This window comes from Onychostoma macrolepis, chromosome 03 (assembly GCF_012432095.1).
Source record: "Onychostoma macrolepis isolate SWU-2019 chromosome 03, ASM1243209v1, whole genome shotgun sequence".
Classification (NCBI taxonomy): Eukaryota; Metazoa; Chordata; class Actinopteri; order Cypriniformes; family Cyprinidae; genus Onychostoma; species Onychostoma macrolepis.
Genome location: NC_081157.1, coordinates 41,778,465 through 41,798,414, shown reverse-complemented (window position 1 = coordinate 41,798,414; position 19,950 = coordinate 41,778,465). Strand labels below are relative to the sequence as shown.

At 37.6% G+C, this 19,950-nt stretch overlaps 1 protein-coding gene across 1 annotated transcript; it reads left to right on the top strand.

Annotated features, from left to right (window-relative positions):
* The first annotated feature begins 1,511 nt into the window (after positions 1–1,511).
* On the top strand, positions 1,512–3,118 carry tcap (titin-cap (telethonin)). The gene is made up of 2 exons (XM_058770785.1): positions 1,512–1,834; positions 2,186–3,118. Exons 1-2 carry the CDS (start codon positions 1,686–1,688, stop codon positions 2,574–2,576), a joined length of 540 nt encoding a protein of 179 aa, XP_058626768.1. The 5' UTR covers positions 1,512–1,685; the 3' UTR covers positions 2,577–3,118.
* Positions 3,119–19,950: the final 16,832 nt, after the last annotated feature.

Below are 19,950 nucleotides of genomic sequence, written 5' to 3'. Positions count from 1 at the left end.
CATAGTTGCCTGTTCTTGTTTCTGTTCATAACTGGGTTTGTAAAAAAAAAAAAAAAGTCTTTGAATTTCTTCTTTATATATTTGTCTATCGATAAGATTTTTATATTTATTAATACATACGCTATATGATTTTTAGTATGTTCATGAAAAAACAAATACAAAGAAAAAATACAATTAGTACAAATTTTTGCAATTTTGATTCTGTGGACATTTTTATAAGGTAGTATGTTGTGTCTCTGAAAAGTATTTACACTACTTTTCAGGGACACTAGGCCTATACAACCTTATAAAAATGTTTAATTACTACTGTATACTACCATATAAAAATCCTAATTTCTTATTTATTTATTGAACCATACATAAAAAGAATTGTGTTTTAAAATAAATGTTACTTCGCTCATTTGTAATGTAATGCAATGACATTCATTTAAGTATTGCTTAATACTTTTTGTGGATAGTGTATGAACATGCATGACATTTTGTGTGCATGTCATAATCTACAGAACCAGCTTTATTACTGGAGTGACGTGACATTTCCTGGTTCTCATGCTTGTGTAACTCTACATGGTGCTACATTTCCATACCATAGTGTGCTGAGTGGCCACACTGCAGGAGAGGGACGGCACAAGGGTGAGATCAGTTCCTGTAATCGCCCAGTGCGTCACTGAGAGAGCAGTCAATGACAGACAGGGGACAGAATGTATGTGTAACATGAGAATATGACTGTCCACAACCTCTGTCCACACAGCACTATATTCATCTGATGAGTGAATACAGCGCCAGCGCTCACTTGGTCTGTCACTGAACACACGCTATGACCATGCTTTTCCATATTAACTATTTTATAGCGCTTGTTTGAGAGTAAAAAAAAAAAAAGTTAAGTATTGAAATATTTTAAGTTATTGATTAGTAACCAGTGGTAGTTTTTTACAGCTTTGCAACAACATATGTTTAAATACAGCAGCATAGTCTTTTTTCTTCTTCTTCTTTTATGTGATATTTAAACAATGTTTTTTTAAGGGATTATATTTGCAAAAGAAGATTAGTACAGAACAGTTGCTGCCACATGTTTATAATCTCCTGTCTGGTTCCAGATCCGAGCACTGTTTACTTTCCATTGAAAGCCTTTTGATGTCTGTTAATAGGCCCGTGGAGGAACAAATGTCATGCTGATACAATGAGATCAAACATTTGAGCATCAGCAACAGAATCCATTCAGATAATAACTAAAGAAAAAATTTTAAGACAAATCTGATTATAGAGCTTACATACAAGTGGACAGACGGACGGACAGACAGACAGATAGATATGTTTGGAATGTGCCATGGAAATGTGAGTTGCTGGGGATTTCTTAGGTCTTATGTGCGTGTTCCTGTGCTGTGCTCCAGTGTGTGTGTGAATGTTTTGATATGTGGGTGTGTGAGTGTCGGGTGTTGTCACTGCAGACAAAGTACGGAGTGATTCCATCAGCCAGAAATAGCAGCAGAGCTGTATAAAAGTCTGACACATGCTCCGGCAGACAGATCCGACCAGACAGAGCAGGAGACGGACAGTCGAGTCCTCCAAGAAAAAGAAAAGAGAAAAAAAGCAAAGAAAATTACAAATCTTCAAAACGGTGTTGTAAAACAGTTAAGATCATTGACTGTGATTTAAGTTTTTAAGCCGCTCACAAACAGAAGTTGAAGATGCAGATGTGCACGGTCCTGGAGAAGAAAGGTGGATGTGTGGTTGGAGCCGAGCTCAGCTGCAGTGTGAGGGAGGAAAATCCAAATAAGAAGGAGAGTTACAACGCGAACTGGCGCAGCATCAATATGAAGACTCAGCCTGAGGATCGGTGAGTGCATTCACATACATACAACTAGATGGAAGCTATTTATTTATTTAGAATTTATTGAATGCCAAGGATCTCTGTTATAGCATTCTAAATCTTTTAAAACAGATTTAATTATGATTTATTTTTAAATAAATATAACATTAAAACACATTGCTTAATTAATATTTTTTTGTCTGGGTGAGCAGCAAAATCTTAATACTGTATGCAGTTCAGTTTATCGGGATTTAAGCATCTGTAGATGTTTTTACTGAATTAATATTTATTATTATAATATAGTAATAAAAAAAGGTTAAACACATAATTAAATGTCAAAACTTTCATTCATAATTCTCAATTTTTCTCTCTCTCCAGCCAATCGATGCTGATGTCAGATGACTCGCGCCGGGAGTCCCTGTCCCGTTACTGGCAGGCGCGTCCTCTGAATCAGTCCTGCCCATCAGGTGTTGTCAGAGTGGGCACTGTGGACACAGGTGTAAGGGAGCACCAGCTCTTACCCTACAGGAACAGCCTGCCCCTGCCCATCTTCAAGCCTGCTGAACTGGGCATCCGCCTGGGCCGCGGAGCCCCACACACCCTGCAAGATCTGCCTCCCGCCAGGATTCCCGACGGAGCCTGTCCAGACAAGAGACCAGTGGAACAAATCACCAGAGACCTGCCGCCCGTCAAACCCATGCGAATGGAGTTTGCCAAAGCACCCAGAGCCCTGGGCCGATCCATGTCCCAGGAGGCCCAGAGAGGCTGAAAAGCATAAAGACAAATATGAGTCAAAGACTGTATGGACTTTATTAAATAATGAGACAAGAGGCAGGATAAGACGGAGGGGGTAAGCAAGTAGAAAGAGGTTTTTAGGGATAGTCAAACAGCATGTGCAGTGAGTGAAATTTCAAATGATGAAATGATGTTCATGATGGGAATAAGAAAGCTGATGGTCCTGATAATGATCTTGACAATAAGAATAATGCTATGTATAGTGAATTTGAGTTGTAAATAGTACTTGCTTGTTTTGTATTGAGTATGTTAAAAACACAACTCTTTTTGTTCGGTTGACATTAATCGAATGTGCATAAATGTAGGTTCAATTTTTGACCTCATGTTGATGTTTTTAACATGATTAGGTTATGCAAAAAAAATGAATGTTTAGTAAAAGAGATAAACTTTTATTTTTGTTATTTAACAAATAAGAATTGCACTATTTAATTGCACTATTTGACAGTTGGTATTTGTTGTTGGATTTATTGCCATTTACCTTAATCACTTCAATAAAGGTTTATCAGTATAAAATCAGTTTTGTTTTTGCTGTTATTACTATTAATGAAAGAAAGACTCTGGGAGCAACAGATGCTATTTTTCCTGAAATATAACAGAATGGCAACATTCATCAGGAAAAGAGATCCACAGCTACCATCAATTTATTAGCATTACACTTCTTTCTTCTTTAAAGGTGCACTACTTCTGTCGCCATCTGTGGCCAAAACATAAAATTGCATGTTACTTGTGGAGATGGCGTGATATTTTTTTTCCCCCCAAACCAGTTCTTCTGATTGCCTACACAACGCTAAACAAATAGGCTCCTATCTTGATGGAAACTGTTTGTCATGATCGGATCCATCCATCATATTTTTTTTAACTCTGAACTGAATCCATTAAAGGGATAGTTCACCCAAAAATGAAAATTCTGTCATTAATTACTCACCCTCATGTCGTTCCAAACTTGTAAGACCTTCCTTCATCTTCACACAAATTAAGATCGTTTTGATGAATTCCCGAGAGCTCTCTGACCCTCCATAGACACGATCAAGGCTCAGAAACATAGCAAGGACATTGTTAAAATAATCCATGTCACATCAGTGGTTCAACCGTAATTTTATGAAGCTATGAGAATACTTTTTGTGCGCAAAGAAAACAAAAATAATGACTTTATTCAACAATTAGTTTCCTCTGCGTCACCCTGTAGCGCCATTTTGAAGAGTATCACATACGTAAACAATGTATGCAACATATTTACACACTTCATTTACATTCAGATCAAAGTGTAAACATTGTAAACAGCGTATCCCATACGGTGCTGCTGACAAAGAACAGCATACGTTGTTTACATGTGTGATACTCTCCAAATTGGCGCTATTGGGTGACGCGAAGGAGATGAATATGTTTTCTTGCACACAAAAACTAATCCTGTAGCTTCATAAAATTACGGTTGAACCACTGATGTCACGTGGATTATTTTTAACGATCTCCTTGCTACATTTCTGAGCCTTGATCGTGGTAGTTCCCTTGCTGTCTATGGGAGGGTCAGAGCCCTGCTAAAAAAAAAAAAAAACAATAGAAGCCCAATGAAAACCATCACAGAAATTCCAGTGGTTTCCATTAAAATACCATTATGAACCATTAGCTTTTTCAAGTAAAACTATTACAAAATTCCTTTTTGTAGTGTGTTTTGGGCATTTTTCCAATAGGATTTAACATCCCACCAATAGAATCCATCACATACCAGTCGACACCATTATAGTTTCCATTAAAACCAATACAATTCCCATTATAACCATTAAAACCATTACATTTTCTATTGTGTTTTGGGCAGGGTTCTATTGTTTTTTTCAGCAGGGAGAGTTCTCAAAATTCATCGAAAATATCGTAATTTGTGTTTGGAAGATAAACGAAGGCCTTACAGGTTTGTATCGACATGAGGGTGAGGAATTAATGACAAAATTTTCATTTTTGGGTGAACTATCACTTTAAGTCTGAACTTTTCTTGACAAATGACTGCATGATTCATTTGGCCAATGAAATCAGTCTTCAGCTTAACGCACCCCGCTGTTCGGCGCGGATGAATCTGATGGTTTGAGGTATTTAGGCCAAAGACCCGCAAACAGTAATGAGAAAGTCACTCAAAGGCAAATAGCTGAAAAATAGCATATGTTGTCTGAACAAATGACGTAATATTTCGTCATATGTTTATGGACATAAAGTAAACACGATAGAATGAACGAAATGAAAAAGAATTTCCTGCCAAATCCGATATGACCCTCAACGTATAAATCAGGCTTCTAGAGAGCTTTTCACTGGACAAACTTTTTAAATGCCCCTGATTACAAGAATAATTTTGTCCATTTATATTACATTGTTTTGCGCATAGATCATGTAAGCATACAAACAAGGACTGCGTGTATGTTCTGTAATATTATAATCAGTTCTCGCAGGTGTGGGATGAGAAATGAAAAGAGGGGAGGAATGGAATGTGAAGAGGCAGTCGGGTAATGGTCAGAACGGACAGTGCTTTGGCATCTCTGCCAGTCTCATCAGTTTGTTCTTCATAGCAATGCTTAAAAGACTTCAACTCAGTTTAGATGTTCCAGCATTATCAGTCTGGTTGTTTTTGTTTTTAAAGTTGTATATTATGAGGGAAAATGACCTAGTCTGCACTCAATTTATTATATTTTACTGCAACAAATCCTGGCCATTTTTGCAATGTGTTAATTAAAAGAGAACAGAAAAGAAAAGAACAGAGTTATTGAATTCTGAAATAAAAAATAATGGAAGCTGAGATTTTCTGATGGATGAAAAACAAGTCACGTCTATAAGAAATCACATTAGAAGAGGTCGTCAGTAAAACAGAGTGCTTCAGAAAGAACAGAAGGGTGAAGCTGTGCTGTGACTCTGGTACATGCTGTCTGTGACTTTGTGCCAAAAATGTCATCGTCAGGAGGACACACTGTCTTGTTCGAATGCATCAATATCTCTGTTTCTTTCTATCTCTCACTTTATTTCTCTTACTGATCACGCACTAATTAAAAGATATCCTTTTATTCTAGTTGTAATCATGCTAATTTTTCTCAGTGTGTGCTGGTGTCACGCTGACGGCTGTTAGATATTTATAGCTAAACAAACACAGCCAAAGGACGAGAGTCTAACAGGACGAGAGGGAGGAGATGTGCTTGTGCTGGTGGTGACAGGAGGCTTCTGCACCCCTCCACTGATCCTTTAATCCTGCTTGTTCTCGTTCTTTCTGCTGCTGGTTTTTTCAGCTGCTGCAAATGTCGCCACACTCTTCCCCACATATCAGCTTTGGAAACTCCAAAGTTTAAACTCAGAGTTTATTTATGATTAATGTTACATAATTAATGATTATATTGTATGATATTGTAGAAATTGTTAGCATTTCAGATGTATGTTTTTGAGATAAAAAGTAATTATAAGAAATTAAAATTCTAATTACATGTGTGCAATGTAAAGTCCAAAGACTTTTTTTGATGCATACCAGAAAGAAAGAAAGAAAGAAAGAAGCTGGTGCCTCATACAATCATAGTCCATCCATGAACACCTTTTAAGCTGTATTATACATTAAATTATTAAAAATTTGGCTATATAAGTCTTTATATTATGATTCTAGGAGTGATTGGAACAAGACTGTTTATTTTGTTTAAACACCAGCTTGAAGAGCATGTGTGTCCATGTGCAGTTTTGTCAGCTGATCTTATTTTGACCCCCCTCTGTCTCCTGGAAGCTTATGAAGTATCTTCACCATTATGTGCCAGCATCATTAATGTGCTTGAGCTCTCAGATAACCCGCATAACAGATATGTGTTATGAGTCATTGCGTGGCAACACACACAGATACACATTTATTTCGAGAATGAGTGTTGTTGTGATGTTTTCTGCGTAATGCATTTTAAAAATCCAGAGTGTAAGCTTATCTATTTAAAACAGATATTAATTTCCCTTCAAGTGATTGTGAGACACTACAAACAACGTGACTTCTGTTCCTTTAAATAAATGTTCCACGTGCTTATAACTCCAAATGGAAAACTGCATGTGTTTAATTGGTGTGGAGAATTATATTGCATAAGAGGGCAGATCTGATAGAGATACATCACTTATCATTGCAACAGGCTTTACAGACACACACAACCTGTAAACCACACCACTGCTCAGCTCTTCTACATTAAGAGAGAGAGAGTGTGTGTGTGAGTGAGTGTGTGTGTGTGTGTGTGTGTGTGTGTGTATTCACAGGGCACAAGTCTAAGTGAAGACAGTGCACAATTTCTGCAAGTAAAGGGCAAAGACTACATTACAAAACACACACGTTCTCCTAACATACACACAAGACTAATACATGTGATTGAGTTTAAAACCCCCTGTGGATTTGTATGAAAAACACACACCAACACACCCTCTTGTGGTAAAAGTAGGTATTATTCCACAGTGACTGGTCTTCTACTGTATCTAAATTTATATGATATATGTGCATTTATTTCGATACACAACCTAGGCCCAATTATTCCACTCCCCAGCATTACTGTACATGCCACCTTTTATATCTTTTTTGATCTTTCCATTATTTTTATTAGCTGTCCTGCACTGATTTTATTATCATAGAGACAAGAAACCTTGCTTGCATGTCTAGCTGGTATAACGTCTTGGATTTCTAAACTTTCTACATTTAAATGAGAGTAAGACATAAGCAGTGGTTTTTGGGCCCTCTGTGGGTAAAAATAAATGTAAAGACCATGAAAAACTGATGACACACTAAAACACACCATGAGAAGTACCAATGAAATTAAGTGATAAGGATTGTGAAGCTGTTAGTAGCTTATTAGGAGAACTACAAATATGAAGGAAAAAGAGTGTTCACAGTGGGCAAGCATTCAACAGACCTATTTGAAAAAATCAAGTCCTTGGAAACAGAGAATGCAGGAAAGCATCTCATCCTGGGTTATTTTGAGGCAGCACTAGTGGAGGCAGTGGCGCAAAAACGGGGTATGCAGTATATGCAGTGCATAGGAACGCCGCACATAGGGGGCGCCATTTTGCCGAAATCATTATGTGAAAACGGGAGATTTTCAGACGCGCACTTCAGCTTGCCCTCAGCACCAGGCGTGAGTCAAACGAGCGCGGAAAAGGTACAGGTGCCAAATGAGCTTCAGTAGAACAACAGTCAACTGCGGTCTGATGACATGTTGATATGTCAGTAAAACAAACTTTCCTGTTCTTTCAGAGGTTTTACTGTGCTCACGGCGCACGCTCTTCACTGTACGCGAATATGAGGCGCACGCTCTCACTTCATCATAAATAACCCACACAAGAAACAAGAAACTATACGAGCATACATCGTCAGTTAAATCATGAAATTACCAACATTGCGATTAAAGCTGCAAAACCGCTTGCATGTATACATGCATCACATTTAAGAAAGTTTCTCAAATGCATGTACTGAAATATTCTGCAATTCGAGATCACATAAGGCGCAAGATGATAGCCCAGTCAACAATTTGATCTCACAGTGATGTCACCATGATCTCACAGGATACTCGTGATGAGGTCACAATGTGAGGTAACCGTGAGCTAAAAGTGTAACCTCACAGCGCCCTCACTGTGTGCTCATACTAATGTGAGGTCAAAGTGCACCCACTGCACAGAGACTAGATACCCAGCATGCACTGCAGCATGAAGCTTTTGACTGTCACCATTGTTGAGATTCATACACTGATTCTTGATGTTTCTCTTTGTGTTTAAACAGCACAGTAGCTAATAATGTTTGTGACTTACGCTTCTATAATCCTTCATAACTGATTATGAGACTACTGGGCTTTATACTGTATAATCAATCACAACGCTAAGAAGACTGTATATTGAATCTTGGTGACTGTGTTGTAATCATCAATAACAAACCAATGTCACCTGGTTGCAGTCTCTTTTTAGTTTTCCTTGCCATAACAAATGTGCTTTACAAATATAGTTACAGCAGTCCAAAAAAATATAATCTTATAAAATCAAGGGTCAAGAGCACAACTAAAGCAAACACTACTCACCATGATGGTAACGTATGTTTCATTTGTATCTTATAACAGAAATCTGTTAGCTGGGCATGCACTCATGAGCTCATCATGTGAGAGCACTGTGATATCTCTGTGATAGTGTTGAGAAACAGGAAGTAGAATGTCCCCCCGGTGACTGATATTTGAGCTGCCTCCTCTCAACCCGCTCAACATTTTGAATTCACAATGAGCTCATATATTACTCACACTGTGAAGATCACCGTATGAGAATGGTGTGATATCACTGTGATCATCGCGTGACCTCACGTGTCGACTGGGAGCCTATGTAAAAAAAGTTTTTTTTTTTTTTGTAATTTAATGCACAGGTAGGCTAAATGTGAGCACAGTGCAGCTGTACTTTGTAATTTGTAAAGTACGAAAATGAAATAATATTTAAATGCATAAAATAAACATTTTACATTCTGGCATTTATGTGCCCTTTTTCACATTATTGCAGATGGGGAACTTTTTTTTATTTTCCTTTGTACGGAGCTCGATTTAGGTTTGACAAAATAAATAAATTAGAATGTCCTCGAAAAGTTTGGGCTCAATTTAACAAAAACCCACCAATCTCAACAAATTAGAATACTTCATAAAACCAATAAAAAAAAACGTTTTTAGTGAATTGTTGGCCTTCTGGAAAGTATGTTCATTTACTGTATATGTACTCAATACTTGGTAGGGGCTCCTTTTGCTTTAATTACTGCCTCAATTCGACGTGGCATGGAGGTGATCAGTTTGTGGCACTGCTGAGGTGGTATGAGAGCCCAGGTTTCTTTGACAGTGGCCTTCAGCTCATCTGCATTGTTGGGTCTGGTGTCTCTCATCTTCCTCTTGACAATACATGGGGTTCAGGTCAGGCGAGTTTGCTGGCCAATCAAGCACAGTAACACCATGGTCATTGAACCAGCTTTTGGTGCTTTTGGCAGTGTGGGCAGATGCCAAGTCCTGCTGGAAAATGAAATCAGCATCTCCATAAAGCTTGTCAGCAGAAGCAGAATTTCCTGGTATACGGCTGCATTGACTGTGGACATCAGAAAACACAGTGGACAAACACCAGCAGATGACATGGCAGCCCAAATCATCACTGACTGTGGAAACTTCACACGACTTCAAGCAACATGGATTCTGTGCCTCTCCACTCTTCCTCCAAACTCTGGGACCTTGATTTCCAAATGAAATGCAAAATTTACTTTCATCTGAAAAGAGGACTTTGGACCACTGAGCAACAGTCAGTTCTTTTTCTCCACAGCCCAGTTAAGATGCTTCTGACGTTGTCTCTGGTTCAGAAGTGGCTTGGTAGCCCTTTTCCTGAAGACGTCTGAGCGTGGTGACTCTTGATGCACTGACTCCAGCTTCAGTCCACTCCTTGTGAAGCTCTCACAAGTGTTTGAATCGGCTTTGACTGTATTCTCAAGCTTGCAGTCATCCCTGTTGCTTGTGCACCTTTTTCTACCCAAATTCTTCCTTCCAGTCAACTTTGCATTTAATATGCTTTGATACAGCACTCTGTAAACAGCCACACCTTTCAGTAATGACCTTCTGTGACTTACTCTCTTTGTGGAGGGCATCAATGTTCGTCTTCTGGATCATTGCCAAGTCAGCAGTCTTCCCCATTATTGTGGTTTCAAAGAACAAGAGATACCCAGAATTTATACTGTATGGATGATCATTTATTCAAACTCAAATGTAAATATTCTAATATTTTGAGATACTGATTTTTGATTTTCATGAGCTGTAAGCTCTAATCATCAAAATTAAAACAAAAAAAAACTTTTGAAAAGTTTTACTTTACATGTAATGAATCTAAAATATAAGAAAGTTTCACTTTTTGAAATAAGTTACAAGAAAAAATGAACTTTTTCACGACATTCTAATTTATCGAGATGCACCTGTATTACAAGGACATCAAACCGTTTGACTCCATTTTGAATTTTAGTTTTTATAATTGCTTTTGAATTTTTTTATTTATTTTTTTTTGAAAAGCACCTTTTTTTCAATGGAGCAGATTATGCACATATAGCCTAGACTAGAGGGTGTTGTTTCTGATATAACTTACTGGAAACTGCTGTTATTGCAGAAAGTCTCAGAGCATCCACTTCTTAATTCTTATTTCATTCTTCAAATTTTCTCAAAGGGTCATTATTACACATGCAATCGTTCTCAATGGCTCTGCACACCCCCAGACCCAGAAACCTGTTAACACAAGAATCTTTAAAAGTGATTGATTGTTCTGCTTTTTCAAATATGAATACCTTTCACTACATACTCACATTTGACAATAGGTGTCTTGCCCAGAATTATGAAAACATGCAGATCTGACAAGTTCAGAATTGTGAAAGAACATGCAGGTCTTTTCTCTAACAAGTCCATTCTCTGTCAAAGTATTTGATATAAGATATTTACATTTTTTGGTAATGGGTGCTTCTAACTTCATTTTTTTTTATTGCAGAAGCACAGACCCTAAATAACATTTACAGACATGTAATAGCTGTGAATGACTTTCTCTAATTAAAATAAATAAATAAATTTAAAAAGTCCTAAAGGTAGTGCACAACATTATTTTACAATATTAGCACATGTGTTGTGTCTCTCAGCTCTGTTGATGATGATGATCTAATCACAGTTATTTGTGTGGTCAGGAAACAGTCATGTTACAGCCCCAGCTCTTGAAGTGGCTACAGTTTTGCCAAAGACAGATTTTATTTTGTTATTTTATTTAATATTTTGAGAACATCATGTAAACAAAGAAAAAGATAGTTTCAAGATGTTACAAGTCCTAGGTCATGGGATGCGAGGACAGATTAAAAGTTGTGAATAATTAGGAAAAATAGAGACGCAACACAGGTTAGCATGACGCGTCAGCATCATATCAGTATTTTTTAGTAAGCCCCTTTTATTTACCATGTATTAGACACTATATAACAAAACTTGCATAAAATACATTATTCACTGTTTTGTTTTGTTTTGTTTTTTTGGATCACAACAACATGGCACAAAGTCCATTTTCAACAAGAAACAGACATGGAAGGCTCAACAAATCAGAACCAGATCAAATCCAAGACAGATAAAGTATATGCAAATAAATACAAATAAATAAATACATTTCTTATGAAAAAAAAGAGTGGAAAAAAGGAAAATTACAAGGAGATCAAACAGTCTAACTCCATTTTGACTTTTAGTTTTTTGTGAGTGCTTCTGAAACGTTAGCCTTTTTTAGCATTTCTAGCACAACTAAAATTTTAGTAATGTCTACAGCTGTTGACTGTCACTTTGAGAGTACTCCTCGACTCCTCGTTCCCTACGCCGTGGCATTCATTTTTTGATATTTATGATATTTATGTTTTTGGTGCTTCTAACTTCTTTTTTTAATGCAATTTTTTTTTTTTTAAAGCACAGACCCTACAAAATCTAACATTTATAGACATTTAATAGCTGTGAATTTCCTAAAGAAGAAGAGTCCTAAAAGTACTGCATAACATTATTTTACAATATTATGTATTGTATTTCTCAGATCTATTGATGATGATCACCTAACCACAGCTATTTGTGTAGGAAATAGTCATGTTACAGCATCAGCTCTCGCCAGAGAAAAATTATATTTTTTATTTTATTTTATTTTATTGATTTATCCTAAATCGTGAGGACAGATTAAAAGTTATGTAATATACTGTAGATGTGACACAGGTTAGCAGCTTCTCTGTCTTCACATGTCAGCATCTTTATTAATACATACAGTATCAGTATCTCTTATTAATGTGAAAAACATCTTCTCTTAGTATAAATAATTTTTTACAAATATATCCACCTTATTCTTCAACGTCAAAGTAAGCCTATGGGGGAGACTTCTGGTTCGTTAGTCGCTATAGGAAAATAACAAGAAGTAGGCTACAACGTGCATTAAATGATAAAACCGTTTGCACTACAAATCAGTGTGTTCATAATTAAGATAATACATTAAAATAATATGGTAAGACACACCAATTTGCAGTATCAAGCAGCAAAACGAGCGGTTTTGTACAGATAAAAATAACTGGAATCAAATGAGACCAGAAACAAGACCCAGAGAATTTACAAATAGCGCGCCCATTTTTATGGGAAGAATAAGATGGATAACTTCAGTTCAATTCACTCTTACCTTACTGACAATACTACAATAATATTCATGTTCACATAAATACAGGGGTTTTTTTTTTTTCAACTGCTTACACACATTTTCAAAACTTTGCCTCTTTTTTTCAAAACTTTACACACAAATCCAAGAATTGCACACACAAAATGCAAAATGCCTCACATCTCTTGCAAAATTAAGCATTGCATACAAACACATCACAAAAGCAAACATTTGCAAACACCTTTGCCATAATATTGATTCCTGTTAGATTTTTGTGTGTGATATGTGACTTACTGGAAACTGCTGTTGTTGCAGAAAATGCTCTGGTTTTACCTGTTGTTTGACCAGAAACCTGTTACAGTTTTTTTTCAACTGCTTACACACAAAATCTTTACTTGTCACACAATTTCTGAAACCTGACACTCAAACAGCAGAACCACACACCAAATCTGCAAAACCTTACACTAATTCTCGGCATTTTCATTTCAGAAAACACTTTATGCAAAACACAACACACAATTCTCTATGTGACACACACAAATCTAACAGGAAGTATCTTGATTTCCTTTTTTAAACACAACCATTTAAAATGCCACACTAATTCATTTCATTTAATGCCAATTACTTTCAATCTTGTACAGAAATGTACATAGGAGCTCATGAAAGAAGATCTTTATCTTTAAGAAAATCTTGGGGTGTTTCTGGAGACAGACCTTAGTTTTAGTAGTCATGTCAAAGCAGTAACTAAATCAGCATACTATCATCTCAAAAACATTGCAAGAATTAGATGTTTTGTTTCCAGTCAAGACTTGGAGAAACTGCTTCATGCCTTTATCACCAGCAGGGTGGATTATTGTAATGGTCTCCTCACCGGCCTTTCAAAGAAGACCATTAGACAGCTGCAGCTCATCCAGAACGCTGCTGCCAGGATTCTGACTAGAACCAGAAAATTTGAGCATATCACACCAGTCCTCAGGTCCTTACAGTGGCTTCCAGTTACATTTAGGATTGATTTTAAAGTTTTACTCGTTTATAAATCACTCAATGGCCTAGGACCTAAATACATTGCAGATATGCTCACTGAATATAAACCTAACAGACCACTCAGATCATTAGGATCGAGTCAGTTAGAAATACCAAGGGTTTACACAAAACAAGGGGAGTCCGCTTTTAGCTATTATGCAGCCCGCAGTTGGAACCAGCTTCCAGAAGAGATCAGATGTGCTGAAACATTAGCCACATTTAAATCCAGACTCAAAACTCATCTGTTTAGCTGTGCATTTGTTGAGTGAGCACTGTGCTACATCCGAACTGATTGCACTATGTATAATCATTTTCTATTCTTAAATGTTTTAAATTCTTTTTAAATCAATTTTTAAATCACTTTGTTTTTATTGTTGTGATTATTATTATTTTTATTTCCTTGTTATTATTAGTATTTTTAATTACTATTTCACTTCCTTTTATGTAAAACACTTTGAATTACCACTGTGTATGAAATGTGCTATATAAATCAACTTGCCTTGCCTTACCTTAATTAATTATGTGAGTGAAGTGGTTTTGCCTAGAGCGACAGTTGCGCTTCCGCCGGCCCTGAACACACGCATCTTTAAAAACAATTAATTTCTTCAGCTATTTTAAGTATGAACATGCTCACATTCCAGCCAGTGCCTAAGTAAGTTTCCTGTTAAAATTATGAAAGTACTTGCAGGTTTGACAAGTTCATTCTCTCTCTAGGCAAACCACCAACTCTCATAAGCAGGGCAATGCAGTGTCAATGTCTGGTGTAGGGTTTGATACATAAATATAATTTAATTTAGCTCAAAGGGAATCATTTATGATTTTATAGGGAATTTGAACAGAATCACTGTTTTGCGGCTGATCACTGAGTCGGCGGCGATTCACTGAATGAGCCATATAACATTAATTCTGCACTGGACACTAAAATCCAAAATATAGTGAAAACACTATTAATAAGCACAGTAACAAGATCGGCAGATTAAGACATTAACTTGTAAGCACAAAACACAAGATACTTCTCTTTTAAATATAAATACGACTTTATTTATATAAACCTAAGACATAAACTAATCTAACACATGAACACAAGCAGTGACACATTCATACGTTGCAGAAAGAGAGAAAGGAGGAGTTTAGAGAATGAGAAAGTGAAATCCCAAGTTTATAGCAATATGTGCTATCACATAGACCTGAACAACCATCAATCACGTAATTAACCCTCGCATTGAGTTTCTCAATGAGGCTAAAATTTATATTAAATGCACCAGTTCAGTTAGACCTGGAGGTACTTGCTTGCATTGCCTTTGTGTTACAGGGATTCCCTTTCGTTGTGGTCGTCGTTGCAGGAAAGGGGTTTCCCAAGATGCCGATTGGCTGGAAGTTCAGTAGTCGTTGAAGGGATGTCTTGGGCGTTGGCTGAGGATGAAGAGTTGGTCTGGTTGAAGTTTTGAGGCGGTCACAGGCTCGAGTTGAACTCGGAGACAAGACGTGGCGGCAAAAGGGTTAGCTAGGGTTGTTCCTTCCATCATAAATCAGTTTGTTATCTGGTCACATGGTCTGAATTTTACACACTCTTGCAAAGTATACTTTTGGATGTGATTTCTATAACCAGAATATGATACATTTGACAAAGAATCAATTGGAAGAAACATTTCAAGCTAGAATTGTCAAACTCATACATACCAAACATGAATAACCCTTAAAATCGTTCAATAGTTATTAAAAAGACATACATAATATGTGCTTAAAACATGATAGTCTAATGTGTGGATTACATACATAATATAGTGTTATGCCTAGCAATGTCCTTTTAGGATGATTTTATGTGCATATGAAAAAGTCTCTGTGTAGGACATAGGGATATGTTCGGTGAAGACCAGAGACATGTTCTTTGGACAGAAGGATTTCCGTCTGGTTCTTTGTCTTCTATGTGTGGGGGAAAAGTCAATCTAAAGAAGCTTGTGATTTCTCTCGTGGAACACATGTGATGGCCATCTCTTTGACCATTAATCTTGATTATTTACCCCAAATTTGACGATCTCCTTCCTGCGTTGGACTTATCAATAAGTGTTCTTTTGTCTTAATGTTGCAAACGGTTCTGTGAAAGAGGCTTGTTGGTAGGGCTTGCTCCAGACTCATGGCACCAGAGTACCATGGACAGATTTACGACGTCCTGTTGGGCTTTCTGGAATTTCGGCTCCTCATGTTTCGATGTTCTGATCGAATCTTAGTTTGTCTGACTCGTTCTGATCCTACACTGGTCTTTATCATTTTTAAGAGCTTTTCTTCTTCTTCTTCTTCTTCTAATAAATGCTTGAAATTGGTTTTGTAAATAAATCTAAATTGTGCATTTTTATTCATTTCCTTACACATGCAAAATGTATATAAATATTTTAATGGATGAGTTTAATACATGTGAATTCCTTCAGTACTGTTTAAAAAGCCTCTCATGATGCAGCTCAGAGTGGGCTGAGAGAATGTTTAGAGTGTGCAAAACTGAACTATGAACGGCTGGTGACTTCAAAGAAGCTATAAGTTTAAAATAATCATAGCTTTGATTTGTTTAATATTTTTGTCTCTAAATAAATCATAAATAATGATAATAAAGAATATAGTGTCCAAACTTTTGACTGTTTATTATGTTTACTATTGTGAACATAATTTTATATAATTTTAATATGTTGATATTTCAATAATAAATATATTTAAAAATACAACTAGCTATAAACAGTTTATGCTAAATTGCTGTATGTCTAAAAATAAGTCATTTTTATGGCATACTTATATTTGTATAGCATAATCAATTATGGAATAATATTGAAATTATGGAGAAAGCAGCTCTAAACAGCAATATTGTCATTATTTCAAAGGATAAAATCTGTGAAATATGATTATATTAATAATTATTATTAATTGAAATAAAATTGAGTTAATGGTTTCAACGCAATTGCATGATTCACAAAACGTTATAATAATTAAAACATTTTAGTTGTATTTTCTTTGAGACTTCAGTATCTGTCAAAAACAGGTAAATATGTGCAAGCATGTTTCCATCACATAACTTTATCAGCTCCGTCCAATTGATTGTCTACTTAACTTCTGCCCACACAGGTTCCCTCTGCCAGTTAGATGGTAAGTTGCCATAATGACCACACAAGTCTTGTTCCACACAGAACTTTCTTCTATGACAGTGAGTCATTTTTACAAGGAATTCTCACATTATCTTTCCTCTCATCAGTGTGTGGTCAAGCCCCTCTTAACAACAAGATTGTTGGAGGGGAGGCTTCAAAGGCCGGGTTTTGGCCGTGGCAAGCCAGCCTTCATATCAACTGTAATGGGCATCTGTGTTATTGTGGCAGGAGTTTGATCAATAAAGAGTCTGGGTTTTATCTGCAGCTCACTGCTTGCAGGGGTATAAAGCTTAAGGTGCAACAATAATAGTGGGATTAAAGCAGACTTTCTCTTTACAGATTTGGTACATCTGATATTATGATGTACTTCAGGCGCCTGAGACAATCGGGCTTAAACCCTTATGAGACATAAAGGACAGCAAGTCAAATCATCGTTCATCCTACCTATAACAATCCTACCCACGACAACGACAATGCGCTGGTCCGGCTCCCTTCTTCTGTGACGTTCACTGATTACATTAGGCCAGTCTGTCTGGTGGCTGCTGGTAGTAAATTTGCTGCAGGTACAGGCAGCTGGGTCACTGGATGGGGAACACTACAGTCAGGAGGTGAGTGAAGATTTGTTTGCCAGTTAACTGAATACAAACAATACTGTAAACCTCAACAATGCTTTTAAAGGCCATTACTGTAACATGGCCTCTGATTTGTACTAGCCGTTGATTATCCCGCTTATGCCATGGTCATTTGCCAGCATTCACATATTAAATGACACGCAAAAATCATCCATTTAGCCTAGCTAAGTAAATCGGAAATGTTTACTGTAACTGTCTCACTCTGTATTACTATGCAACTGTAACTGTATGTTACTATGGTTACCAATGTTTATAGGAAGAGCATTAATGTGATTAAACTGACCTGGAACTACCTGTGCAGTTAAACAAATTTAATCAACACCTGCCAGCCAATCAGAATCTGGATTTATCGCATTCAACAACAATGGATTCAGTAGCTCACCCAACCTTTTTTTATTTTCCATTTCTCTCACATTCTCCATCATTCCTTTTACCTTTTCCCTCTCTTCCTAAAGATTGTTTGAACAGTATTTCTCAGGGTTCTTTGATGAAGAGAACAGATGCACTGTACTTGCTCTCATAAATAGGTGAAAAGAGCAGTTATATTGTTATTTTTCCCATTTATTCTTTCTGTTTATAAAAATCTTGAAAAGCTGATGTTAATGACATTAAAAAAGCATAGACTAATGAAGTTCAGCATGCTTGCACCTTGTAAGATTTAGGATGTTTGATCAGCCGATATTGATTTTTTATAACGGTTATTTGTATGTTTATATGTCTGATAATCTATATGCATATCCAGTTTATATACAGGGTCTGAAGCTCTGCAGTGTGATCAGGGATGGAGGTTGTTAAAAATGTAATTATCTTTAATCAGTTGCCATGTTGTCTCTCTCTTCATACTGTCTCAAAATTTTGTGTAAACTGTGATACAATTTTTTTTTAAGATTATTTGATGAATACAAAGTTCCAAAAAGTTTAGAAGATACACAAAAACAGTTCTCCAAACGTTTAAAACATTTAAAAAGATCGTCTCGGGTTACTTGGCTGTAACCCTGTTCCCTGAAAAAGCGGGAACGAGATGCTGCGTTTCAATAACGCTAATGAGAACATTCTTTGTTCGACCGGTTGTTGAAGCACGTGTGTCAAACACGCCAAACTTGGCTTAAATAACCTCGGTTAGGTGACGTCATTCGATTACGAACACCTGGAGGTTATAAATAGATGTGACGCGGAAACATCCTCAGGTCAAATTTTTTGTCTGAAAGGACGTCCAGTCACGCTTACAGTGCGGCATTGAGGCGCAGCATCTCGTTCCCGCTTTTTCACTGAACAGGGTTACAGTCAAGTAACCCGAGACGTTCCCTATCAAAAGCTACTCTCGATGCTGCGTTTCAATAACGCTAATGTGAACGAGAATACCAACGCTGCCGCACTGGAAGTGTCTGGACCCCCCAAGGTTGTGTAGTGTGTGCACAAACATTGAAAAAGGTCTCAGACATGCCTATGGGATGTTGACTCAAGGACATGCGAGCCCAGAGTAGCATGAACATCCAAACTATAGAATCTGACAAATGTGTGCGTAGAGGACCAGCCTGCCACATCACACACTTGCTGCAAGGGGACACCTCTTGCCAAAGCCGTAGAAGATACTGATACTTCGGGGTGGAGTTTCCATTCCCCATGTGTCACAGCTTGTCTGGACAGCAAGTCTGCTCCCACATTCATATGCCCGGGGATGTAAATCGCCCTGAGGGACAGGAACTTGTCCTGTGCCCAAAGCAGAACCTGCTGCGCAAGCCTGTTCAGGTGGCGCGAACGCAGTCCGCCCTGGTGATTTATGTAAGAGACTACCGCCTTGTTGTCCACCCGCACTAGGACATGGTTGCCTCTCAACTGCTGGAGGAAGTATTTCAGGGCCCGAAATAGAGCCATCATTTCGAGGCAATTGATGTGCCAATCGAGAAGACGGCCATCCAAGACCGCACCCCAGCCCGTGAGGGAAGCGTCTGTCATTAGCATCTTGCGACGACAACACGGACCTAGAGTGGGACCCAAAGTCAGAAACCGGGGTCTGAACCACATAGAAAGGGTACGAAGCCCCTGGCGCGTAATCCTTATTTGCCTCTGGGGATTGGCCCTTGGATGAAATCCCCTGGCTCTGAGCCACAACTGAAACGATCTCATGTGTAGGAGACCCAAGGGTATCACCGTGGTGCAGCTGCCATGAGACCTAGAACCCTCTGAAGGTAATGAACAGTAATCATCTGTCCTAGCTTGATGTCGAATCCCGTACAACCCCCAAATACGTTGTTCTCTGAGTAGGAGAGAGACCGCTTTTCTTGGCGTTGAGTCTCAACCCCAGAGATTCGAGATGAGCTAGGACGACATCCCGATGTCGAAGCACTAACTCCTGAGACTGAGCCAGAATTCAGCCAGTCATCTATGTAGTTTAAAATGTGGA

Coding starts and splice junctions, on each gene's coding strand:
- tcap (XM_058770785.1), top strand. CDS start 1,686: ATGCAGATGTGCACGGTCCTGGAGAAGAAAGGTGGATGTGTGGTTGGA. Junction 1,835..2,185: donor AAGACTCAGCCTGAGGATCG/GTGAGTGCATTC, acceptor CTCTCTCTCCAG/CCAATCGATGCTGATGTCAG.